The sequence below is a fragment of the Mus pahari genome, chromosome X (assembly GCF_900095145.1).
Source record: "Mus pahari chromosome X, PAHARI_EIJ_v1.1, whole genome shotgun sequence".
In the NCBI taxonomy this organism is placed as follows: Eukaryota; Metazoa; Chordata; class Mammalia; order Rodentia; family Muridae; genus Mus; species Mus pahari.
In genome coordinates, this window is record NC_034613.1 from 13,971,193 (window position 1) to 13,999,119 (window position 27,927).

Below are 27,927 nucleotides of genomic sequence, written 5' to 3' on the forward strand. Positions count from 1 at the left end.
AAGGAATTGCTACATGCAGGATTACCTGGGGGAAAAACCAGAGGCTTGCTTTGGTCCCTTCCGGTAATTGAAAGGACTGGCCGTCAGCGAGGGGGAGGAGAGAGCTTCCCTCCATAAATGGTCCCACCCCTGGGCAAGGTGGCTCACATTGGCAGGTAGCAACCTGGGAGTGTGCACCTGCCACCAGTGAAGCTCAGCCAGACTGTGAGAAGAGGAGAGGCGAGGAACGCCAAGGGAGCGAGTGAACCATGGACAGATTGAAGTGCCCGAACTTCTTCAAGTGCAGACAGAAGGAGGTAGGGTTCTGGAAGCTTCTGGTGGTGTAGGGGGCCCAGGAGGGGAAAAGGAGGGAGAGTGATTCTTAGTTTTTTGCTTTCTGTAGCTGTTCCTTACTTTGCATATTTCTTACTCTTCAACTCTTTTCAACTATGCCGGATAAGTTCTCACGAAGTGGACATGAAAAACAACTTTCCCGCTGGTAGTTAGGAAACTTAGGAGCACCTCACTCTGTACCTTGAGAACACCCAGAGAATGCGGCTCTTTGTCGTTCTCTATACCGTGTTCATATGCTGCAGGGAAATGCAAAGAATGTACTGTCCTTATCTGACCCTGGGAGCATTCCATAGTCAAGCGGCAGCTATCAGGTTGGGAGAGAACTTCTCTCCAAGTGGGGGAGGAGAGAGAAGAGAGAGAGGGGAGAGAGGGAAGAGAGGGGAGAGAGGGAGGGAGGGGAAGGAGGGGAGGGAGAGAGAGAGAGAGAGAGAGAGAGAGAGAGAGAGAGAGAGAGAGAGAGAGTTGCTCCACCTGGTGGGACAGTAAAACTTGTCTCTGCTATTATTTAGCACAGTGATTATGTGCTCTAAAAAGTGTATGAATGGATTTTTATTTAATTAAAAGGTAGATCTGATACTTCTTAATGACCTGCTATAATCTCAGAAATGTTGACTCTTCTTAATTTATACTCAAAACTTTGTATTTGACACTCGATGTGTCTACTTTCGCTTGCCTTCATGTTTGTAACATTAAACTTGGGATGGTCTGAGCTGAAGAGACAGGGAAAATATCTACTTATAGATTTTTTTTTAATTTGAAGAAGGAAAGTCTAAGTGAAATTACCTACCTTCAGAACCCGTCTTAGTGTTGTCTGTGGGTGCACCACTTTGAATGCTCTGTATGATCTTAGAGGCTAAGCAGGGTTAGGCCTGGTTAGTCCTTAGATGGGAGAACTCTCTTGATTTTGAAAACAATTCCCCTTGAGTTTTCACCCTCCCTTTCTATTACTCTCTGGACTTTTGAAATTATGTGTCTGTGGAATGTGTAACAGAAAAGGAAGATGTTGATGATATTTTTCTTGTTTAGAAAGTGACAGCTTCATCTGAGAACTTCCATGTTGATGAAAGCGATGAAAATCAGGAACGTGGTAACTGGTCCAAAAAATCAGATTATCTTCTTTCCATGGTTGGCTATGCAGTGGGATTGGGCAATGTGTGGAGATTCCCATATCTGACCTACACCAATGGCGGAGGTAGGCCTTTCCTTCTGTTCTTCTTCCAGTGGTATGTTATATAACTTCTGTATATATAATATAGCATAACTTGTTATATTTTATATAACACATATAAATATATAGTATTAAAGTATCATGCATATATAATGAGGTACGATGAGCTAAAGAGAGGTATATGATACTCAGAGTTAGTAAAGAGGATAAAAAAAAACAGGCAAAACATGTATTAGGGAACTGTGAGCTACTAGCTCAAGCTTGGAAACTGCTTCAGAAAACTCTCAGATATAAACTTGATAAAAGTATTACTTGTAAAACTTCTGAGTTAATTTGAGATACCATATAATCTTCAATTAGGACTTTTAAATCTCAAGTAAACTGTTTGCCTAGCTAGAGCAAGCCGTTTTAATAATTAAGTATGGACAGATTATGGTTTTAACATAAGATTTTAAGTTGCAATATTCAGTTACATAGATTTCAAATTCCATTGACCATGTAGAATATAAATAAAATACAAGAGAATTTAATTCAAGATTGTTTTTTTGTTGCAAAAATAATGCTTTTTATACTTTGTGGATTGTTAAGTTAGGCTCAATAAGAACATGAAACTAACCAAGGAGACCCACAGAGTGAAGGAAAATGAATTGCATAATACTCTAGTAATGTGGAAACAGCTTTTCAGTTATACTATTTTAACTTACTTGTGCTTACAGGTTCTGTTAGAAGTATTGAGGTGACATGTGCCTGTATTTCATAATTGAATACCATTGAAATCTTGCCAGTATAATTATTTTTCTCTTGGCACAATAGGATTTTGTGTGGTGATGTTTCAACCACATATCTTGTTAATTGAGTGTGTTAAAACAGTCACGCTGGCCCTCAGAGACTCAAGAAAGGAGCTCTGTTTATTAAACACTTTAAGTGTGGGTAGCTTAAGTTCTCTCATTTAGGACTTAGGTCATCCAGTAGTGGTTTTGATGTAAGTATTAGCTGGAAAATGAGTCAATAATCATGATCATTTTGGTGTCTATGTCCTAAGGCTCCTTTAAGCTTCTTACAATTGTGTTTACAATAAGACATGCCTTGTGACTTGACATCATATATTCACCCAATAATCACTACAACTTTCTAGGAAATGAATTAAACTAATTTTAATAGAGTAAATATAAAATATAATGCAAATGAAATCATTTTATTTTCATATGCTATTGACTTTCTCCTGTTTCTTCTAAAAGTTAATATGGCACATTAAAGATCACATTATTTGGGTAATAGATAGTCTAGATTCTCTAAATGCTTTAAGAATTCATGAGTAGCAAGGAAATAATTTGGAAAAGTAGTAACAACAAATGAAGTGTACATAACACAAAAGCCTCTCTCCATTCATTGAGCTCCATCTTGTTTTTAATAATGGCTGCCAAAACTTCTAGATTGTTTGATTAGAAAATTTAACATTATGTCTCTGTTTCAGTTTATAGTCTGGTAAACATTCTAATGATCAATATCATACCCCAAATACAGTAGAAAAGGTAAAAACAAAAGGTTTAAAAGGGGAGTGGGATGGATGTTATGTGGGAGATTGGTTCTTATGATATTGTAAGTTAACTGAACAAGTCTCAAAAAGGTTAGTGTCTTCTTTAGAAAACAATACATTTCTTATTAACACTGACTAAAGAGACTTGTGACTATTAAGAAAATTATGAACTTAATTGCAGTAATTTTTATTATCAACCATAAATAAGATTTACATCCTACAATTAAAAAATAATCCATATATTGTTAAGAAACAAAGAAAGAAAGGCAGAAAGAAAGGCAAAAGGAAAACAGGTGGAAAGAAAGTCAGGAAGGAAGGAAGGAAGGAAGGAAGGAAGGAAGGAAGGAAGAAAGAAAGAAAGAAAGAAAGAAAGAAAGAAAGAAAGAAAGAAAGAAAGAGGTGGAGAACTAACACTGAAAACATGGCATGTGCTTGCAGTGCTGCCATTGTTTGATCAGTAAACAATTAAATTTGATTAATAACTCCCAAAGGCCCAGCATTGGAACTCTAAACAGAAACTGGTGAGTTGGTATTGCTTTTTGGTTTATAAGAATGAAATGTACATAGGCTAGAAAAATTTCCTTAGATCAAATAAATAATAGATGATAGAGCCAGTATTTTAATGTATATTTATCTAGATCTACAATCTCTGATCTCTCAGCTCCACTGGCTGACTTTTTATACCCTTTTGTTTTTAATAATCATAGTAGCGTTACGAGGTAACATTTCCATTCCAATTTGATTAATGAGAGACTCACCGTTAATACAATTCAGTACTTTCACACTAAAAGTAATATATTTTGGACCTCAAACAAGATCACTCAAATTCTATTGTATTAGGACACTTGGAAATATTATGCTACTTGTCAAAGTGCCCCTGAGACTTTCAAATGGAATAGTATATTTATCTTTCTGCTTTTCAGGTGCTTTCTTGATACCCTATGCAATTATGCTAGCATTGGCTGGTTTACCTTTGTTCTTCCTGGAATGTTCACTGGGACAATTTGCTAGCTTAGGTCCAGTTTCAGTTTGGAGGATTCTGCCACTGTTTCAAGGTTGGTACTTAAAACTTTTTATCATCATGACTGTTGGTCTGCATCAGTGGTTCTTAATCTGTAGGTTATAACTCCTTTTGGGGAGGTGAAATGACACTTTCACAGGGGTTGCCTAAGATCATCTGAATATCAAACATTATTTATATTACAATTAATAAAGTAGCAAAATTATAGCTATGAATTGGCAATAAAAATAACTTTATTGTTTGGGGCAGCACAACATGAGGAACTGTATTAAAGTGTCACAGCATTAGGAAGGTTGAGAACTACTGGTCTAGATGCAAATAAATAGTTTCTAATTAGCAGAAGAAAAGAGTTTAAAATTATGATACATTTGATCTTATAGAAGTTGATCAATGCTTAGATGCAGAAGTCAATAGAAGGAGGAAGCTCTATTGGTGAAAAATGATAAGCTATATGGTTATAGTTAAGAGAAATACATTTTTCAGAGAGTAATAGCTCATGCCATAATCCCAGCGCTCAGTAGGCAGATACAGGCATATCTCTGAGTTTGATGCCAGTCTGTTCTACAGAGCAACTGCTAGGATAGGCAGGGCTACACAGAAAAACCCTGTCAAGGGGGAAAGTAAGAAATAATTTTGAGAAAGCTAACCTATTGATCTAAAAATTGGAGAATCAAAAAAAATAAAGAATCACAACGTGGTGCCTATAGTTGATGACAATATATTATATTCATATATTGCAATCTCATAAGCACACACAGTAAGCAGTAAGTATTTTCACTACTAAAATGATAGTCACTTGAGGTAATGTGCTTGCTAATTTGAAGATTAATTCATTCCATAATATGTGTATAATTCAAACATCATATAGTACATGACATACAATTTTCTCTTTCAATTAAAAAAATACATGGTAAGTCAAAGATGGCATTGCGTCTTTTGTATATATTTTGTGCATACACATGTACATATTTGTGTGCATGCATTTGTGTGTGTGTGTATGCATGTAGAGTGAAGGTCAAGGTCATATATCTTCCTTAATTCCTTTGAAATGGTCTCTCATTGAACTTGGAGTTCATTGTTTAGCTAGATGGGATGGGCAGGAAGCACTGAAAAGGCCCTGTCTCTACCTCCTTGGTGGTAGGATTTTAGGTGTACTCTATTGCAACAAACTCTTAAAAGGAGAAAAACATAGATGCTGGAAATCACACTCAGGTACATACTCCTCTATAGAGCCACCTCCCAAGTCTTCAAATGTTAGTTTCTTATGTGGCTGCATATACAGGAAAGGTTAGGAAAGACACTAAAAGATGGTTCCCAGAGTGTAATTATTTGACAATTTTACATTTTGAATTTTCTAATTACACAGTACTGTTGTGGATCAACTTCAAGGTTCTGGCTTTAAAATTTATATTAGTTTATTTTTATGTATATGTACAATGAATATGTACATACTTATATGTGTGATTGTCTGTAGAGGTCAGAAGGGGGCACTGAATCCTATGGAAGTTGGAGATAGAGGAAGTTGTGAGCCACACCCAATATGGGTGCTGAGCTCTAGTCTTTTGGAAGAGCAGCAAGTGTTCTTAATCACTGAGCTATCACCCCAATCCCAAGGCTATAGCTATAGTAACCTTTCTCACCACCTGAAAAGCATTCTCCAGAAGCCAAGCATCAAAATTATTTTACCTTTGAGAAGATGAAGTTGCAGAGATGGCTCAGTAGTTAGGAACACTCACTGCTTTCCCAGGGGACCCAAGTTTGGTTACCAGCATCAGTGTTGGATGTTTCAGGCTCTTCCTCCAACTCCAGCTTCAGAGGATCCCGTGTGTCTGTACTCTGGCGACACCTGCTTTCATATCTGCACACTCACAGGTGTGTGCACACACAAATGCAATAAAAAAATAATAAAAATAAATTCTTTTCAAGTTTTGAAGAAAGGTAACACCCTTCCATCCCAGATACACTGTTTCTGAACTACAGCATATAGTTGTGTGGAAAAGGTCTTTTTATTTACTATAGTTTTTGTGGGTATTTTGTAGAAATTGTGCTCAACTCTTTTTATGGATCAGCAAACCAAATTTCACTTTTTTCATTGTTTTTTTTTCCAGGTGTGGGAATCACGATGGTCCTGATATCCATTTTTGTGACGATCTATTATAATGTCATAATTGCCTACAGTCTTTACTACTTGTTTGCTTCTTTTCAAAGTGTATTGCCATGGGCAAATTGTTCTTCTTGGGCAGATGAAAACTGTAGCAGATCACAAATAGGTAAAATTCATTGGCTTAACTTTTAAAATATTGCTAACCTTAAAATTCTGCTATATTCTAAAAATAAGTTTAAATGATTAAATCATTTTCTAACCAATTTCAGTATGATTTTATGAAGAGCAAGGCCACAACTAGAAGTGCCTTTTCCAAGTCTAAATTCTAAGCAGGGTATAGAAAGAAATAGGGGAGTAGATTTTTTTTGAGGTGTTATATTTAATAGCAGTAAATTGTAAGAGTAAAGTATGGGTGCTGTCAATATCAGATAAAGTAATACTAATACTGGAGGATATTACTATTAGGATTATCCATACCAATCAGAGGGTAAACTTAGGAAATTTTAATGCTTTTGAAGGGTTTAAAGAAGTCAGCATATGTATAATGGTTAGCTAAGTCTCCACTGAAGGTTATGTGAAGTACTAATCTTAACTGAAATAACTTATTTTATAGAAGTTATTACTATAAGTATGACCACAGTTTAAATGTTTAGCTAGTATCCAGCTTGGTATTCGAGAAGATTCGATGTATTGAGTGTAACATCCTTCGTTTTGTTTGTAACTTGTTTCTACTACTTTTACCAAATAATGATTTAAACAGGAACTTAAGTATTTTCCATTAAAATCTTTTTTTCCCAGAAAAGTGTTGAACATCTATCTATCTATCTATCTATCTATCTATCTATCTATCTATCTATCTATCTATCTATCTCTTTTATTTACACACACATATATATATATATATATATATATATATATATATATATATGTATATCATTTTTTTTTAGTATCTGGCTGTAATGTGAGCACAGGGACAGGAGAGATGTTTATGAATATAAGCTGGGTAAATATCAACAACTTCACCTGCTTGAATGGTAGTGAAGTTTTTCGGCCAGGACAACTACCAAGTGAACAGTATTGGGAGTAAGTATTGATTAACTTCTTAATACAGATGCTATTGAAATATTTTTATGAAATATAATGAAATATTGTCAGTTCTTTTCCCCCATTTTATTCTATAGTTTTAATACAGGAATATATTATGAGTTGAACATGTTTCTGTTTACCAATACACCTCCCCCCATTTTAACTCACATAAATAGAAGATAGGAGAGCTTTAACAAATAAATACTTCATTTGATTCAAATGGTTACCTCTCCCTGATGACTTTTAAATTACCTGAAAGTCAGCTCTCTGTTGACAATGTACCTTTTACAAGTAGTTGTCCAGTGCATGTAACACTGTAAGTAATGGCTTATTAATAATTACCAGTTAAAAGTTAATATTAGGGAATTATAAAACTTATGAGAGTGCTCACCACATAAAGGTGCCTGATGCCAAGCCAAATGTTCTGAGTTCAATACCTCGAACAAACAATGGTAGAAGGAGAGAACTGATTCCTGAAAGTTGTCCTCTGATTACTACCCATGTGCAGTAGAACGTGTATCCACACAATAGAAAATTTTAATATAATAAGCAAATTCTAATGATAAGCAATTAAGGTCTGGAGAGATGACTCAGAAGTTAAGAGCATTCACTGTTTCTGCAGAGGACCAGATCCAGGTTCTTGGCACCCACATGGTGGTTTACAACTCGTTGGAACTCCAATGCCCTATTTTATTCTTCATGGGAAGTAGGCATGCATATGACTCATATATACATATCCAGGCAAAACACTAGTGCACATAAAATAAAATAAACAAATCTTTAAAATATCAATCACCACTTCCACATCTAAGGCTCAGGGAACATTTCAGGAGTGGGAAGGGGGTTGACAGATTGTAAAAGGAAAAGGATCAGGCACTTTGCTGTGAGGTTAGGACTCGTAGTAAAGTCAAAAGCTATACATAGCAAGCTCCAATGGCATGATCACTCACACATGAGCTGAATAAGGAAGAAGCCAATGGATGTGCCATAGTGGAGGAGGAACAGCTCATATGGCCTCAATCCAACACAAAGTATGATGGGAAACTGAGATAAGTTAGGAGCAGAAGAAGCAGTCTTCCCCAGGGAAGAGCACACCAATTGCTTGTCCAGTGCCAAATACTCAGTCTTGAAAACATGTATACTGGTAGCCTTGTACCGACTGAGCAGGTTTTATATAAAGATTCAAAGTATTGTAGTGTAATGTGATGTGGTGGTGTGTGTATTATATATTTTATTTGTCCATTCATCACTTGATGGACACTTTATTTATTTGTCTTTGCTTTCATGAATAGTGTTGTGATAAACTTGGCAGTGCAATTGTCTCTTGGACATCCTGATAGCATTTCTTTTGAATACACACCAAACAGTGGGATTGCTAAAGGATATGAAGGATATTTTAATATTTTAATTATTTTGAGGAAGCTCAATAATGTTTTTTCCAACATGATGCTTTAACATTTTGAGTCTTTAAAAGTTTCCAAATATCATGCTCAAAACTGGGATTCTGATTTTTTTAAAGGTTCTCCTTTTAGTATTTGACAGATGCATGCATGTGCATGTGCATGTGTGCGTGCGTGCACACACACACACACACACAGAGAGAGAGAGAGAGAGAGAGAGAGAGAGAGAAAGATGAGTATAGGTGCCTACAAAGGTCAGAGGAATCTATTCTCCCTGTAGTCAAAATTACAGGTGGTTGTGAGACACCTGATGTGAGCACTGAGAACCAAATTCAAGGTCTCTGGAAGAGTAGAATATATTCTTAACTTTGAACTATCTCTCTAGCTTCAGGTCTAGTATTATAAATCCACACGTTACTGTGGGAAATGGTGGAATTTTACAGAAAATTGTTGATGATATGAAGAATCAGGCCATTTCAATTTGATCATATGTATAAGTTTGAGTAAGTAAATACATAATACAATGTTAAAAGTCTTATTACTGAATTTATTTTTGAGAAAATCCCATATTGAGTCACAGGAAACTACCAGATAAAAAATTAATTTCTTTACATAGAAGAGATTAAAATGTTGGCAGGAAACATGACTAAAGCTTTATGTTAGTTATTTGTAGTTTGGACTGCCTCTGGGTAATTTTGAAGTTCAAAACCTGACTTTTGAAGGAGTAGTATTGATCCCTCCATACAACATTGTCTATTGACAAAAAGTTTTCAAGATTAAGTTCCAACACTCTGAAGGTTCCCTTTGGATTAAACACATTGCAAAGCCCATTTTATAAAAGCAAAGGTAATTGATTCTGTGCTTATGTATTTCAGTAAAGTTACACTTCAGAGGTCAAGTGGAATGGATGAAACTGGAGTTGTTGTGTGGTATTTAGCACTTTGCCTTCTTCTGGCTTGGCTCATAGTTGGAGCAGCACTGTTTAAAGGAATCAAATCCTCTGGCAAGGTAAGTTGGAAGTCATCTTAGTGATGCACTTGCTATCCAACTTCATTTTAGTCCCATCAAATATTATAAATGGATTTTTGTATAATATGGACATTCAAATTCTTAAAAGGGACCATTCAAAACTTTGAAAGCCTTTCTGCATAAGACATTGTAGTTTTAATCATATACATAGGGATATTGGTATTGTTAAAAAAAACAAAGTCAAAAGTAATCGTAAGCATTTGGCAGTTGCTTAAAATTCAGAGCCTACTAGTTTGAGAGTATGGTTTTAAACTTCTGTTGCACAATAAGCAGCTTGAATCATGTGATCATTGGTGTAGAATGTTTTATAGGATAATAGCTTCATGGGAAGACATAGAAAATAGGTAATCATTCTTTTGAACTAGTCTTTCCCAATGGAGTAACAATCTTCTCTGTCATTGAAGGTCCTCTTCTGAAAAAATGAGTCTCCTTTTCTTCTTTATTTTTTTTTAAGTTAAAGAGCTTAGCTGCAACTAAAAAATACAATGGAAATATTTTCCTGTGAAAAATTGCATACTACCCAGAAACAAAAGTTTACTGAGAGGAGACATTCAGTCCCCTCAGACATTTATAAAGATCCTCTTAGCATTCTATCTGACCCCAAGTTGCTTATATATTGATTGTTTACAGCATGAACCTTAAAAATAGTGCTCTCTACATCATAACATTTAAGAAATGGATCCATTTTTGGAGTGGTGAGAACAGAAAACAGAAATTATGCTAAGTTGTATCAATATCATTAGACTTACCTATGTTTTGAAACCTGGAGTAAATTATTTCACTAATAGCAACTGGCTACTAATTTTGCTCATAGAAAATTATATAGCATGATTTTAAAGTGGCATTAACTTTTAGTTGTTCTATTTGGTAGGTGGTATATTTTACAGCTCTTTTCCCATATGTGGTCCTTCTCATCCTGTTAATACGAGGTGCAACTTTGGAGGGTGCATCAAAAGGCATTTCATATTACATTGGAGCACAGTCAAATTTTACAAAACTCAGAGAAGCTGAGGTAAGACTTAATTTGGATTTTAAATTACCTGAAAAGTTAAAACTTAAAACCTTATAACCGCTTTATAATATATATAATGTCTTACAAAAAGCATATGCAGTTAAATGATTAGTGTTTCCACCCTCTAGAACTTCTGATTAATATATGTAATGGCACTAAAACTCTTCATTGGAAGTAAGATCAAGTTTAGCAATAGTCTTAAAACTCATTGTATTAATGTCACTTATTCTATTTGACCTATAGTTTTGGGGGCTTTACTATTCTAAAAAAAAGAATATTTCACACCCTAACACCTGTAATTTAAAGATAGAACTATGAGACTCATTGGACAAATTTTTGGTAGCTTTTTTGTTTTGTTTTGTTTTTTGTTTTTTGTTTTTCGAGACAGGGTTTCTCTGAGCAGTCCTGGCTGTCCTGGAACTCACTCACTCTGTAGACCAGGCTGGCCTCGAACTCAGAAATCCACCTGCCTCTGCCTCCCAAGTGCTGGGATTAAAGGCATGTGCTACCACTGCCCAGCAATTTTTGGTAGCTTTAAAGAATACCAGAGAAAGTTTGATGGTCTAATATACATTTAATTACCTTGAAAAGTTCATACATTAACAGTAAGATCAAACTTTGCTTAGTGGGTTATAGAGTTAGCACACAAACTTTACATGGAATAAGTAGTCCAGAAATAAAACTATTGTTTCTATTACAAACAGAAACACATGTTTTGAATATAAGTTTGAAAAACTTTTACCTGTTAATAATTTATTTGTTCTGTTAAGTTGGGGGCACACACATGGTGTGGTGCACATATGGAAGTCAGGAGGCAATTTGGGGGAGTCAGTTATCTTCCATTATGTTGTCTCCGTGGACTTTGTATCATCAGGCTTAGCAACAAATGCTTTTAATCACAGAGTTGTCTTTCTGGTCTTGAATAACTCTTTTCGAAGTTTAGTCTATTTCTAGACAGTAGCTGTGTATCATGGGCACATAAAATGTTTTACAGCTTTAATTGTGCAGGGCATTAATAGTAAGCTTGCACAGCTACCATGCTTCTATTGATATAGCCAAGGATACTTACATGTTTTTAGTAGTTCCATCACATTCTTGGCACATAGTAAGATTAATCTCAATCTTATATCAAAATTTATAGAAAGAAAAAAATGTGATAATAACATCTGACACACCAGTGGTGCTATCCAAAATGCATAGTTTTAGACTTCTATTGTCTTTTACATAAAAAAAAATGCTGACTTCCAGACATTGAAGTTTTCTTTTTAAAATATTTAAAATTAAATATTTGTCCAATCACTGTAGAATGTTTCTGGTAACCAACCTCAAGTTGATCAGTTTCCATCTTGGAAATCTATTGTTTGACTTTTGAAAAATTAAAAAAAATTAAAATTAAAAATTTAAATGTATTTTTCTGAATTTGGTTACTTTTGCAGTGCCCGATAATTTTCACTCCATCATTAACCTCACCAGTTATAATTACTTTAGAACTATGATATTTTATTTTTATATTCTTGGAGATTAATATTCTTTGATGTGTCCATGGGGCATCTTAATGCACTTCTTAATTAGTCTTAGTCCATATCTTTTTAACCTTGTTTACCAATTCATTCTCAACTAGAAAACCATTTTTCTGTTAAGTTATTAAACATGAAAAATAAGATAAGATACTGGAGAAATAGAAAACTCTTGTTAATGTGGGCTGATCTACAATTATCTTAACTATTGATAGTACATCATCATATAGTTACTTTGTTTTCCCTAAGAAATACACCCTCCATTTTCCTTAAACCTCATAACTTTGAACACAGATGAAAAGCCCCTTTGCTATGTTTAAGTGGCTTTTTATAAACCTCAGATACCTGGGCTTTATACTCTTTTGAAACTATTTTGATGTTTTCATATGCATTTTATATTTCCCTCTGTTTCTGTGTCTCTATTATTAAATAAGAATCAGACCTACATTTAAGCTCCTTCTGAACCATGCAATTTAGTCCTCTTACTCCTCCACTCCCATAGCATATTCCATGTTTTGGGACAATAGTTTTTTTCTCAGATTAGCATTCTTTCTCAACACTAATCTGACTCATCCACCTCAGCTCCTCTTAAATCTCATATTGTTGCAAAATGTATCAAGTAGAGAGGCTCAGAGACCAACATAAACATGAGTTTCATCTCCTAAGGTGGACCACAATGAAAGAAATAAGGGTAGTTTTTTTTAACATGACTGTGTTATATCTAAATGAAATTATCTTGGTCTATGTGTCTCTCTGTATGTATATATATTCATATCCACCCACACATATCCATCTCCCTTCATATAGACATGCTATAATCTACTGTGAAAAGTGTATTTTTAAGACCCAGTGATTTTTACTCCCTAGGATATTTTCTTCTATTGAAAAAAATATTCAAATATAAATTATTGTTTTTAAACATATAATAAACTAAAACACTATATGATCATTTCTTATAATAAGTTATAGCTACTATGACACAGCTTTCTAAATATTATTGTTATTGTTCATACCTACCAATGAGTTAAGCTGAAGAAACAGTGGATGAATGGTTTGGATGTAAATTTATTCTTTTTAATTCTAAAACCAGAATTGTTATTCACATACATGCACGCTATTCAACCTGCATTCAGCTGACCAGTATGATGTTAAGAGAACTGAAAGGACACTTTTTGTTCAAATATAAATCAGCTCTGTTATCTGAAATCTACGTACATAAAGTTTTTCTCTTTTGAGTGACATTATATCCAAAGACAAATAATTAAAATCTTTGAATATAGTAACCTGAATAAATCTCCAACTTAACTGTTGACCTTTAACAAAGAAGGAGGAGAGGCAAATTGGACATCAGCAATGATAAAGGAGTGGTATTAGACAAATAGCACAGAGTCAGGGTGGGCTGTCTAGTAACATCCTTGCTAAGAATTGATGTGGTTTTAATGTCACATTGGTGCACAAAATCAATAGAATTCTAATCAAATTCCCAACACAGGTATAAAGTGTGGAGAAACTATCATGTCAGATACAAAACGTTATTACAAGAATCACTACTATATTGCAGTAATTAAAAAACATGGTTTTAACATAGGAACAGATGTACCAATAGGTGGTATAGAATAGTAATTTTAAAAATATTTTTATGAAGAAACAAAGCTTGGCATGTAGCAGAGGTAACAACTTATTTCCCTCTGGAAATGATGCATGATCTGATGGATGTCATTGATAACTAATGGATGTAATGTATCTTGTCAATTATCCTTAAACAATTGAAAATGACATAAAGTGGAAATATGTGTAACATATTATGTCTAACATATATGTAATTATTATGTGTAACATAAATTTCAGGGCAATTGAAAATTTTATATTTTCAACAAAAAGTTTCATTTAGAGAATTCAGAATAACATCCCAATAACCTTGGGCTAAACTTTGTTTTCAGACACAGACAAAGAAACAGAGGTAACTAAAGCTGGATAATTTCAGCTATATTAAAGAGCAATAACAAAAATACTTTGGCTTATTATAAGAACACAAAATAAAGAAGACAAAGAAGTAATCCATGGATTTGGAAGGGGAAAACCTCTTAAGATGTACAACACAGAATCTTAGATTTCGGTTTCAAAATTGAGTTACTGGGTGTGGTGTGATTATGCATAACTTAAATTCCACAGGCTAATTTGTCATCCTGGTACACAGAAACCCCATTTCATTAAGTATGACAGAGAGAGAGAGAGAGAGAGAGAGAGAGAGAGAGAGAGAGAGAGAGATCCTAGAAATCAAATAAAGCAAATAATTCAAGAAAATGTGAAGCATGTGAACAGAAAAAGATGCCCTGTGAAAAAACATTAATTTTTGTTAAGTAGTGAGTATAATCAAATCCCTTAATTCAAAGTGATATACAAGCTGTCTGATTGGGAAGATTCTAGAGGATGACTTGACAAGATTCAGTGAAAGAGAGGATGCATATCACCTTTGATATTCCACATCGTCACCTACATGAGCAGGAGATATGTACAAGAGTGTTCAAAATTACATCATAGCAAAGCACTAAGTAACCTAGTATCAGTCACCAGGAGAAAGAATAAGCTGTAGTATTTATAGTGGGGTATAGAGAAGTGAAAAATTATTAAAATGGCATGTGTTTAACTTTTAAAATTGTATTTATATTTTATAGTTTTGCATATGTACATATATATGTATACATACTGACCACTCTTATCGCTTATCTACCAACCATCCCTGACCACCCATTTACCTTTCAGAATTCTCATATATCGATGTCTAGTCAGAATGACGTATTTTTAATTAAACCACTTGAACTTGTCCCTATCTCTAATTTTTAAATTTCAGAAATGTAAATTATATCAAATTGAAATTTTATATGACTCCTTTTGATAATGGTTAAATATCACAATGCTGAACTATGAAGGCCAGTTGTGTTAATTTCCTCGCAGCAAGATAATACTTCTATGAACGCTAAACACTCAAAACTAAAAATAAAGATAAATAGCTAGGCAGTGGTGATGCACACCTTTAATCCCAGCACTAGGGAGGCAGAGCCAGGTAGATCTTTGAATCTGAAGCCAGCCTGGTCTACAGAGCAAGTTCCAGGACAGTCAGAGAACATAGCAAGACCCTGTCTTGAAGAAAACAATTGTAATGGATGAGGAAAACACACACCAAAGTCGGAGTCAGTTACTAATGGAGCATGAAAAAAAACACAGAGAGAAATTAAAAGACTACTACCATTGTTTTCTTCACCTTGATGGTTGACATTTAAGTATTCATTTCCTTATGTTATAATACACATATTAACCCATGAATTATTTTATATTGAATTAAATTTAAGTGTGTATGTTTTAAACAAAAAAAAAATGTTCTCTTATAGGTCTGGAAGGATGCTGCCACCCAGATATTTTATTCCCTTTCTGTGGCTTGGGGTGGCCTGGTGGCTCTATCATCATACAACAAGTTCAACAACAACTGTTACTCTGATGCCATTATAGTTTGCTTGACAAACTGCCTCACTAGTGTGTTTGCTGGATTTGCTATATTTTCTATTCTGGGACACATGGCTCATATATCTGGAAAAGAAGTCTCCCAAGTTGTAAAATCAGGTATATAATTCTGTATGATACCAAGTTGGATTAATTAGATATAGCTCACTTAAGAAACTGTGGTACAATTTATAGTCATCTATACTTATGACTAGAGTTATTGTATTTTCAGTTCATTTGACATAATTTATTTTAATATAATAGATCCTAAAAGATCTAGATAGACAGGAATATTTTATGGAACTGTTAATTCTGAAGACATAATGTTGGGAACATATTTCAGTTGGTACAGTGCCTGCCAAGCATGCACAATGCCGGGAGTTTTATTTTTAGCTTCTCATAAACCAGATGTGGTGTTATATGCATGTAATCTCAGCACTTGGGAAGTAGAGATGGAAGGATTAGAAATTTGAGACTAGCCTTATTTACTGAGATAAACTGAGGCCAGCTGAGGCTGCATGAGACCTTATCTAAAAGAATGAGAAAAGAAGACATTTTTTCTGTATTTTATTTAATACTTAAAATGAATTACTCAATCCACAATTACAAGGTTCAGGTATAATGCTAAGGATATTCTATGCTTTATGAGAGAAACAATTATGATCAAATTTTCCCACATGCAATTAACAGTATTGGATCTGAACTTTTAAACTTATATAATACGAAGAATCAAGTGACCCAGTGCATAATTGTGTACAGCTTTCAAGGAATCTGATTAACAAACTTTCTAACCCCAAGGACAGCTATAAGACCCACAAAAAATGAGTTCTAGGATTCTTTAAGTAGTAATCTCTTGGAAACTTTTATTACATATTTGGTATAATATAATAGAAATATTAAAGAATCCCTGTATAAGAAGGGATTTTGGAAATCATTTAGTGTCCATTTCCTCATAGTTCACCGATACACAGAAAGTGATAGAGAGTAGTTGAAAAGCTAATGGTATGAACTCTATGTCAGTACACTGGGAAGGTACAGAAACTGAAAGTACTTAAAACTCATGGTCACATAGAAAAATTGGAACACACTACAAAGTGCTTTAAAGGTTATAGCATCAAACTGAAAATGAGATTCCATCTAGGGCTTTATTTTATATACAATATTGCAGGTATCTATAGACTGAAATAGTATTACTCATAATTATTCTGGGTAAATAATTGGCAAGATGGTGGAAGACTAAATTCATTTCAGCTAGGCATAGTATGACCCATGCCTTTAATCCCAGTCCCAGGAAGGCAGAAGTTAGCAGATTTCTCTCAGTCTGGTCTAGATGGCAAGTTCCAGGATGACCAAACTATATAGAAAGACCCCATCTCAAAAAGCAACAAACACAAAAATCCATTCTATACATTTATTTTTGTAAATATTTCATTTTTCATTTTATTTTCTGCAAATTTTAGAATAAGGCGAACTAATTTACATTTTTGTCATTTAAGAAATATGTTCTTCTTTGTCATCAGTCTTTTTGTTACTGTTGTTATTTGAGAGAGGGTCTCATGGATTCCAGGCTGGTATCAAACTCAGTATGAAATGAAGGATGATTTTGAACTCCTGATCCTCCTTTTCTCCACACAAGTCCTGAGATAACAGGTGTGTGCCGCCACACCTCATGTCAATCAGTTGGTTACAGTCTGGATACGTGGCTAACTGGGTAAAAGCACTTGCTATGCAAGCACATGGACCTGAGTTCAAATCCCCCAAATTTCTGCAAAAGCCTATGCTTAGTGTAATACCAGAACATGGAGAGACAAGAGGCAAAGATAAGAGAATCCTCACTTATGGACCAACTATCCAGGAATAAACAGCAGAGAAAAAAAGGGAGGGAAGACCATATTTCAACAAGATTTAAAGCAAAGGCCAACATCCAAGGTTGTCCTCAGACCTCTATATGCACAGTATGGCCCTTGAGTTCCTGAACTCATGCATGAATGATGCATGAATGAACACAAACACAGACACACAGACACAGACACACACACACACACACACACACACACACACACACATTTATACATTAAAACACTAAAATAATGAAAGGTTTAAAATTCTAAGACAACTTTCATGAAAAAGAATTTGTACTAAAAGCTTAATTTATGTCACATACTCACATTAGTGTGACAGCTCAATATTTATTTATTATTACTGTGTATGAGAGAGGAAAGAGAGAGCGAGTGCAGGTATATGCACATCACAGTGTTTGTGTGGAGGTCAAAGGACAATATTTATGAATCTGTTCTCTCCTTCCATCATGGACTTTGGGACTCAGGTCATCAAGCTTGAGTGGCAAGTGCTTTCGCCCAGTGAGCCACGTCTCCGGCCTCCAGTAAAACAAAGATGCTATGTCATGAGTTGCATTGCCAAAGCATGATGAGGTTTTAACGGTATATTACTTTGAAAATGTTCAAATGTGTAAATTTTTCTGGCAATTAATTTAAAAATTCATACATTTTTCTTAGGATTTGACTTGGCATTCATTGCCTATCCTGAAGCTCTAGCTCAACTCCCAGCTGGTCCATTCTGGTCCATATTATTTTTCTTCATGCTGTTAACATTGGGCCTTGATTCTCAGTTTGCTTCTATTGGTAAGTAATAACTTTTAGTATTGAAAACCTGATATTTAATCCTGTTTCCTGTACTTGAAATCATCCTATTTCATTATCATGTAATATCATACCATATCCTTTTATCTACTAGTAACAGAATGAACTTTACAAATTATTTTAATTTAAAAAATTAAATACATAAAAGTATGATATACTTATTTACTTGGCACAGAAAAAAATTTATTCTATTTGCTTCAGATAGGTATTTTGGAGGGGGTCATTTTTCAGTTACTTTATTCAGAGTTTTGTATTTGATTCTTAATTCAATGTACACTATACTAGGCAATGTAAAAAATGACAATTTTCTCTTCCCTGCCCCCTGTACCTGGACAACCTCATTTCTCCCTGAAAACTTGATTTTAGCTTGAGAAAATTTTAACAAAACACTAATATATTTCTCATTATTTTTTTGTAGAGGCAACCACTATAATCGCTAGTGTCCTATTTGATTCGAGTGTATATGCATGCATGTACATGTGTGAATGTGTTATACATACATCCATATATACACTCATATATACATGTTTGTATGTATATAAACATGTCCATAAATAGCATAATTTTAAATATTTCATATAAATTTGAAGTTTCATTATATATATATATATATATATATATATATATATATATATGCTATTTTAACAAGATATATGGGTCTATTATATCATATAATATTCTGTTGACTAGTATTTTGAATAATCTTTTAAAAATTCTATAAACTGCAGCTGGGGAGCTGTCTTAGTTAGAAAAGTAATTGCTATGCTCTCATCATGACCTTTGAACTCCAATATTTTTATAAAATCTGGGCAAAGTGGCACAGTCCTGTGGAGAGAGTAGTACTGTTTGCAGCTCACTGTTTCATCAATAGAGTTCATTTGTGAACTCCAGGTTCATTAAGAAACCCTGTTTCAGAAAAACAATGTGAAAAGCACTTGAGAAGACTCCCCTCTGCCCACTTACATGTAGCACACATGTGCACATGCACCCCACATATGTGCTTTCATATACTCACACATAGAAATGCAAATTGCACACAATGAATACATTTTTTCTTATGTATGGTTCTGTGTATACAAATGAAATTTCCTAAAGGTACACAACTAGAAAATTTGAAAAAAGTTTGAAAATATTATTTTTAATAATTCTTTGAGAATTTTGTATAGTGTATTTAGATCATATTCAACTAGACTTTTCCCACATCACCTCCATATCTTCTTTTTTTTGTCTTTACTATTCCACTGACTCCAATTTGTCTTACCCATATACATAGTGGGTCATCCACTGGAGTATGGACCAACTGTCACACATTTACAGAAAATTGACTGTTACACTCCTCTAGAAGTCAACTGTTATTAGCTTTTCAGTTAAATGTGAGAACAAATACCCCCTCCCTCATGGTGCTGGAATGTTGAATGGCTTGATCTTGCATAGGCAGTTAAAGCTGTGAGTTCATGAGTGCAGTGCTTCTGTCACAACTAGAGGACACCCTTTTGCTCTGAGGCCTGCATGACCTCTGGCTCTTAATCTTTCTGCCGCTTCTTCTGTTATGATCCCTAAGCCTTGGTGTGTGTTATCTGTGTGATACAAATGTCCCATTTGTTGCTGAGCCTGTGAATGTGTATGCATACAAACACACACAAATTACCCACACAGGTGAAATAACTCCCCATATATATAATTCTATGTACACAAAAGAAATTTCCCTAAAGCACACACCTGGAACGTTTGAAACAATTTTTGTATCATTGTATTATATATCCCATTTTCTTACTTTATTCTGTTTATAGGACAAATTTAGTTTCCTCTGGTTGATTTCCGAAGCCTTCAAAAATGTCAAATATATTTATTATATATCTTTCTGCTTATACATTTTTCTTTTAGATAAATTTGTTTTTTAGACATTCTATTCTTCCCTTCTTTCCTCTTTCTCTCCCTCCTTTTACTTCTGCTCTCTCTCTCTCCTTCTCAGTCCTTCTGTTTACTTGTTCTCTCTTCCTCTTTTGCTGCTGGAAACTAAACCTGGGGACTAAGAGAAAAGACCTTACTGACTGTTAAGAAGGAACAATGCCCAGAGTGTATTTTCAGCTTATTTGTGTAAATTGGATGAATAGAAATTGAATTCTCTGATAGTCTTATTCAGTTGAAATGTATGTAATACACCATTTCCTCTCCTCTAGAAACAATTACAACAACAATTCAAGATTTGTTTCCCAAAGCAATGAAACGCATGAGGGTTCCTATAACTTTGGGATGCTGTTTGATTTTGTTTCTCCTTGGCCTCGTCTGTGTGACTCAGGTATAGGATAGCTTTTAACTTCTGTAGACAAATACTAATTGGAATATACTTTTAAATTTAAACAAATATACAAAGGTTCAAGCTGGTGTTTTGTGACAGGTCTAGTTTCTACTTGGAAGTTTTCCAAATTTCAGTGATTTTTCTCCTTTGTAACTTTGCTAGTACATAATCTCTAATAATGACAATTTCCCAAGTAACAAATGGATTATAAAGTCTATTTTCTTGTTAGCTATTACAGAGCTCATAGATACTATATGTTATTTTGTATAATCTACTGTTTTAAATGGTAACATTTGCCAATATTGTAGCATATTATTTAAAAAATCTTGTTTTTAAGACAAAAACTATATTTGAAACATACATTTCATATAGTTTTAAAATATATTCTATTTGAATACATTAACAAAATTATAGTTAAAATATAGTTGTAATTAGTGTGAATTTTGTTTTTATTTTGTTTCCTTGTAGGCTGGAATTTACTGGGTTCATTTGATTGATCACTTCTGTGCTGGATGGGGAATTTTAATTGCTGCTATCTTGGAAATTGCAGGAATCATCTGGATTTATGGTAAGTGGTGATTGCAGCTCTGTTTATGTCTTATTATACACTATCATTTCATTCATTTTCATTAAGATTATATAATCATATTTATAATTGCACGTATAGTTGTAAAATGCAATCTATCGAGCAAAGTATATTATGAATTAATTGGAATATGAAACGGGATTCCAGGTATATGCTTCACTGTTGCAGTTTAGTGACGTGTTTAAATGAAGAAAACTAATTTGTATAACAATTCCTATGGAAGCTGTAAGAAAGGGCTCAGAATCTGAAATTGTTCTCTTTAGGAGGAAATAGATTCATTGAAGATATAGAAATGATGATTGGAGCAAAAAGATGGATCTTCTGGCTTTGGTGGAGAGCTTGCTGGTTTGTCATTACTCCTATTCTGTTGTCTGTAAGTAATAGTATACAATGAACTTGCTATTGATAATATGACTCATACCTTTAAAAGTACGATTATACTTTGTTCTAAGTAATTCCTCCACTAATTCCAACTGGTTCTCTTCACATGTGTGTTACACATGCGTGTATATGTGTGTCAGTTGAGCAGGAAAATATACCTTGTTTTTGGAAAAGAGTAGTACAAACTCAGAGATTAAGTCCCAGAACATCCCCTAACTGCCTTAGTTATTTCTAGTGAATTTTGTAAAACCATTTAAAAATCATTTAGAACAGTGGTTTCAACTTAAATGCTGTGGCCCTTCAGTATATCTCATGTTGTAGTGGTTCCCCAATGATAAAATTTCATTGGTACTTCATAATTATTTTGCTAGTTATGAATTGTAAATAATTGTGTTTTCCAATGCTTGGGCAACCCCTGTGAAAAGGTTGTTTGACCCTCAACGGGGTTGCAACTCATGGGTTGAAAATCACTGATTGAAAGGAAAATTTTATTCCTTCTTTGGAGGGAGGATATATTTTTTTATCTCAGGCTGCCCTTGAAATCAGTATGTAGCTGAGCATTATCTTTAACTCTGGATGCCTCCATCCTTTGAGAATACTGAGGCAAATGGATGGAACTAGAAAACATCACCCAATCACAAAAGAATACACATGGTATGCACTCACTGATAAGTGGATATAAGCCCAGAAACTCCAAATAACCAAGATATAATTCACAGACCCCATGAAGATCAAGAAGGAGGAAGACCAAAGTGTGGGTGCTTCGGTCCTTCTTTAAAGGAGAACAAAATACTCACAGGAGAAAATATGGCTGTCTCCTAAGAGGTCCTGCCAGAACCTTTGCAACACTTCTTGTAATATTGAACTTATTTTCCTATTCAAGAAGAGGCTAGGAGGGAATTGTGTTTTGGTAATTGTGCCAGTACTACATGTTTAAATTTGAGTTATGGGGTAGGGGCTGGGGGCAGAAAGTTGTGTCTTGTACAACAAATAACAGCTGTTAAGGAAGGACAGAAAAGTCTACTTGTGCATCCTCACTGGATTTTTCATATATATGCTGGCTAGCTTGTGGAATAGAATGAAACCAAGCTAACAGTTTAATCTCCTTGTGTATGTGTCTACAAGAGAGTTGTTGGAGAAGGTAATTTTATTTTTTATTTGCCTTGGAGAAAACTCTATAATGCCTTCTATTGTTACCCATTTATCTTACATAATTATAGCTTCATTTTATTGTTTGAGAAATATCAAATTATGACTCATTTATAACACAAAATCTAATCTTTTGGTCTTTTTTAATGCTTTCCTTTCTTAGGCAATTCTAGTCTGGTCACTGGTGAAATTTCACAGACCTGATTATGCTGATATTCCATATCCTGACTGGGGAGTTGCTCTTGGCTGGTGTATGATCATTTTCTGCATTATTTGGATACCAATTATGGCTATCATAAAAATATTTCAGGCAGAAGGAAACATACTTCAGGTAAGCACCTTTAAATTATATATATATAATTATAGATATATAATTATATATATATATATATAAAATCTACTTATATTTTGCTGTAAGTTCCTTGTCTGTTACTATATCTTCAGGTCTTATTGCACTCTTTAGGACATAACATTTGTGATCTCTGTATTTATTTGTACAGTTATCCTTATAGATGTCAAAAAATCAAATAACCCATTTGCTTCTTCTCTATGTAATCTTTACTTTTTAATATTCATATGTCTGTAGTATAGATTATAATATTGTAATTAAGTTGTATTTATTTAAATTAGCCTTGTAAATTATCTTTTATCCTTTATTGCTCTTGAATCATCTTTTTTTCCACAGAGACCTACAGTAATAGAGTTGATTAAGTCTACACTGACAAGATAGGCTTAGGAAACTTAATTTTATTAAGTTCCTATTCTTCTTCAAGAGCAGATCTAAATAAATGGTTAGGTATTTGGAACTCCCTTTTCTCAATTTTTGAAACAATATTTCAGTGCACAATAGTTTAGCTTCCCATCAGATTCTCTGTGACAAGGACTAAAATGAATCCAAGAAAGCTGCCTTTAGTGACACTATATTCTAATGGTGTCATATGCCTATCTTCTGAAATCATACTTTTGGTTTAGTAGTTAGGATAATTCTATTAACAGGTAATAGCAATTTGGTTACAATTGTTAGATGTTTAAGATATCACCACTTCTCTTTTTTCATTAATTAGTTAATTTTCTTTACATTCTGGTCACAGTCCCCCACCCTCTGCCCATTACTGCCTCCCTTTCTCTGAGGTGAAAGGGAAGACCCCCTTGAATACAACTGACTCTGGCATATCAAGGCATTGCAGGACTAGTAGGCACATCCTCTCCCACTGAGGTCAGACAAGGCAATCCAGGTAGGGGAAAGGGATCCAAAGGCAGGCAACAGAGACCAAAACAGCCCTGCTCCAGTTACTAGAGGATCTGTATGAAGACCAAGCCGTACATTTGTTACAAATGCTTAGGGGCCTGCCACGCCTACTTCAGTGGTGGCTCACAAGCCTAAAAACCTGGAGGAGTCGTGAGGAAAAAGTGTCTCAAGGAGATTCAGTCTCCTGGAGTCCTGGCATTTCCAATAATCTACATACACGAACCCTATCTGCATGTTAGTATGGTGTATGCTCTCTCTCAGTGTTATTAATGCCTCTAAAGACTGAATTTTTACCATAGGTAAAGTTCCCAAAGTCAGTGTTCCAAAGTCCTAAAAATTCCTTAAAGCCAGGAGCTGGGAATTCAGTATTTACCAAGGCCTAGGAAATAGGGGGGTTGTGGTATTGCATTATTCATGAGAAGGTCTGCTAGTGCGGAACCCCCTGGTGCTAGCTTTCACAAGGCTCAAAAGAGAAGCACAAATTGTGACTAAAGTGTGAAATCCTTACCTGTCTTTAGCTGACCCTAGGCAGAACTGCTTTATCTTAACTGTAAACATTACCTGGCTCTTGTCCCTTTGAAGTCATTCCTTTGTTTTGTGTCAAGTAACTTCAATGTACTTTGCCTGCTGTGACATCCTACCCCTTTGTTCTCTGTACTTTAAAACACTGGTGTTCACTTTATGAGAATACATTCAGTTCTACACCCTCTCTCATGTGGACTGTCTGTCACTCATTCGCCGAATCCTCACTTACCTGCAACCAAGAGACCCAGTTCCACGCTCGAGGCCCACAAGTGAGGCCAGTCTGTGGCAGGGGGCTAGGTCCAGCTCCCTGGCATGCCCCCTGGTTTGTGGCCCAGTCTCTGTGAGCCCTATTAGTTGACTCTACATCTTCTTGTGCTCTTGTTCCCTCCTGTCAATCTCTCCCCCACCAAACTCTTCCATAAGACTCCAGAGCTCACTACTTTTCTATGAGTGTTATGTCATTCTTGCTAGCAAAAGCCTTTACCATAAAAGTGTAATTTAATATTTGCCTTTTTAAAATGGATAATAGCACTTAAATTCTAAAATAAGATTTTTTTTTTGTCATTGCATTTCAGCGTATCATAAGCTGCTCTAGACCAGCTTCGAACTGGGGTCCATACCTGCAAAAACATCGTGGGGAGAGATATAGAGACATGGCTGAACCTGCAAAAGAGACTGACCACGAAATACCTACTATTAGTGGCAGTACAAAACCAGAATGAGATGTCACTCTTGAAAATATCTAATTGTTATATAATGTGATTTTATAGAGTAGGGGATATTTTTAATTTATTTGTATGTTAATCAATTAGGGAAATGTACATGTCATGCTTAGTACTGGATTGTAAGTACTTTTTCACTTAATGAAATATTAAAATGTGAATCTATCAGGATTTAGTAATGTGTTTGTTTCCCTTTAAGATTATCTATTTGTTAGTACATATATCCAGTTTTGTTTTGCAATGACATTTTGTAAATATTACTGTTAATTTTTTGTTTTGTTTTGTTTTTAGTGTACCGAAGGTCTCCTGTGAGAAGATTACTTAGGAAGTAATCATACTTTGTACTTTGTGATTTTAAACACAGTTTCTGTAGTCTAAATATGTACTTTTCTCTTTCATAGAATAGGGAAATAATAAGTCAGCACAGTTAAAAGCTAGTGTTACACAGTTAAAGTCCCCACTTACCTTACAAATGTTACAAATTGGCCTGGGGTGATTGCTCAGTGACAAGAGTAATGGCTCTCACAGAGGATGTAGGTTCAATTCCCAGCACCAAGGTTACTAAATCCATCTTTAACTCTAGTTCCAGGAGAGCCAATGTCCTCTTCTGACCTCTATGATACTGCACGCACATGGTGCACATACACACAGGAAAAAAAAACACCCATACCCATAAAATAAAAATGAATAAACCTCTTTATCCAAAGAAGTGTCACAAATATGTAGGAAAAGGACTGTATGTGATATGAGGATTGTTGTTTAATATCTGTGATCCAAATATGTCTAAACATGTTATCAATTTATTATGTATCACTTATTCTATGTAAACTTTGTAGTTGTACTCTTTAGTTAGAGTGAAATGGTACAAAAGTGAGGAACAGGTAGCCAGACAGTGATAAACCTAGGAAATGAAATATTAAAATTCTGAATACTTCTTATCTTTCAGAATATCTTTATTCATTAAGTTGTATTTGGAATAAAACCATGTCACATTTAATTTTTACTGTGTTTTATTGTGAAAAACAAGTAGTTCATTACCTTCTCTGAATTCTAGATTCAACTGCAAATAGAATTTGTATGAAATTGTTACTGATAACATGACTTTAAATCTGGCATTTTTTGATAATGATATATGTCTAACAGATAAACTTGTCTTTTATAAATTTGTTTTTGCCTAAGTGTAACAAAGTATTCGCATATGAATTGATGCTAATTGTTAATAAATTGTCACCAATAAAATTTTTATATCCTGTTTTCCTCACAAATGATACCTTATGCTTTATTATGTATTTTTGATCTATGGTTTAAATATCACAACTTAGGATGTTAAAGTCTATTCTAAATATATAGGGAACATTTCAAGAGTTATGCTGAGCTTAAGGAGATTAAAATACTGAAATTTTAGGTATCATTTTCTGTGGATGTGGATTTGCATTCTAGGGGATAGTGAGTCCATTATTTTCATTAAATTGTCAAAGGGATCTATGACTCAAAAATTATATAACTTTTAAGAACCATATACTGCTAGCTATTTTATACTTGGCAAGTGAGTACCAAGGGGGAATAAATTCTTATAATCATATCTTTTAGCTAAAGATCAAAGGAGCAAAGAGATTAGTACAAGTAAGTGATGCCACCAGGAAGGCATAACAATAGGCCTATAAGTAATTCATCTCAATGATTCACGAATAAGATGAACTTGTGGTGATACATTGAAGGCTTTCCTTGTGGATTGATCCAATGCTGTGAGCAAGGATAGGGAGATTAAGTCCTAGTTAGACGTTATTTTATAGAATATTATTGTAAGACAGATTACAAACTAAAGCTTAGAAAACTTACTTCTCATTGCAATTCAAATCATATTAAAACTTGCTCCCGTTATATTTTTAGTACTATTTCAGAGTTGTACTTTTCACCAATGAAATATATGCGTGCAATTTGTGGAGGTAAATCTGTGGAGAAAATTTGGGCAGGGAGAGGATAAAATGGAAATAATTGTTTTTCAGAAGCTGGTTAGAAGGAGTTGTATCATTACCTTCAAGTGTGAAAAAATAGATCTTGTTCACCATTTTAATTTATGGCAAACATGTATTGCAGGCTGGCAAATAACAACTCTTTATTTTTTTTTACTATAAAGATTTTATAATAATAGTAAGCAGTCACCAGCATAATAAACAACAGTACCATGTAATTCATCTCCCTTTGATGATACTTGTAAGACAAATGCAGTATTAGGCTGCAATCCTTTAGATGAAATTATTCTTGCTATTTTGTAAGCTATATATTTTTGAACTCCCTTCCCTTTCTGTACTACTCTTCTACATCCTTTCCCTATAACATATAATTAAGTGTATATAAATTATTAATTGTATATTATATAAAAATTGTAATACTTGGCAGCAGTCCCCAGGCTGATCCGGCACCCGGCACCTTTCCCCGCCCGAGGAGGGGTGTTCGCCTGGGAGTAGCCCCCNGNATCCAGCGCCTTTCCCCACCCGAGGAGGGGTGTGCGCCCTAGAGCAGTACTAAGGCTTGGTCCGGCATTCGGGGCCTTTTCCCGCCCGAGGAGAGGTATCTGCCCAGAAGCAGTCTCCCAGGTCTGAACCGGAAGGTGAGCCATCTTTGCTCCAGTGCACTGCCGGGGAGAGAGC

The 27,927-nt window shown here is 34.7% G+C and overlaps 1 protein-coding gene across 1 annotated transcript; it reads left to right on the forward strand.

Moving 5' to 3' along the window:
• Positions 1–26,138, forward strand: Slc6a14 (solute carrier family 6 member 14). Its single transcript, XM_021188160.1, has 14 exons — positions 1–296; positions 1,360–1,525; positions 3,962–4,093; positions 6,168–6,329; positions 7,111–7,246; positions 9,525–9,657; positions 10,550–10,690; positions 15,597–15,825; positions 18,222–18,347; positions 20,546–20,664; positions 21,133–21,232; positions 21,514–21,623; positions 22,944–23,111; positions 25,130–26,138. The coding sequence occupies exons 1-14, from the start codon at positions 249–251 to the stop codon at positions 25,274–25,276; spliced, it is 1,917 nt and encodes a 638-aa protein (XP_021043819.1). The 5' UTR covers positions 1–248; the 3' UTR covers positions 25,277–26,138.
• The last annotated feature ends 1,789 nt before the right edge of the window (positions 26,139–27,927 follow it).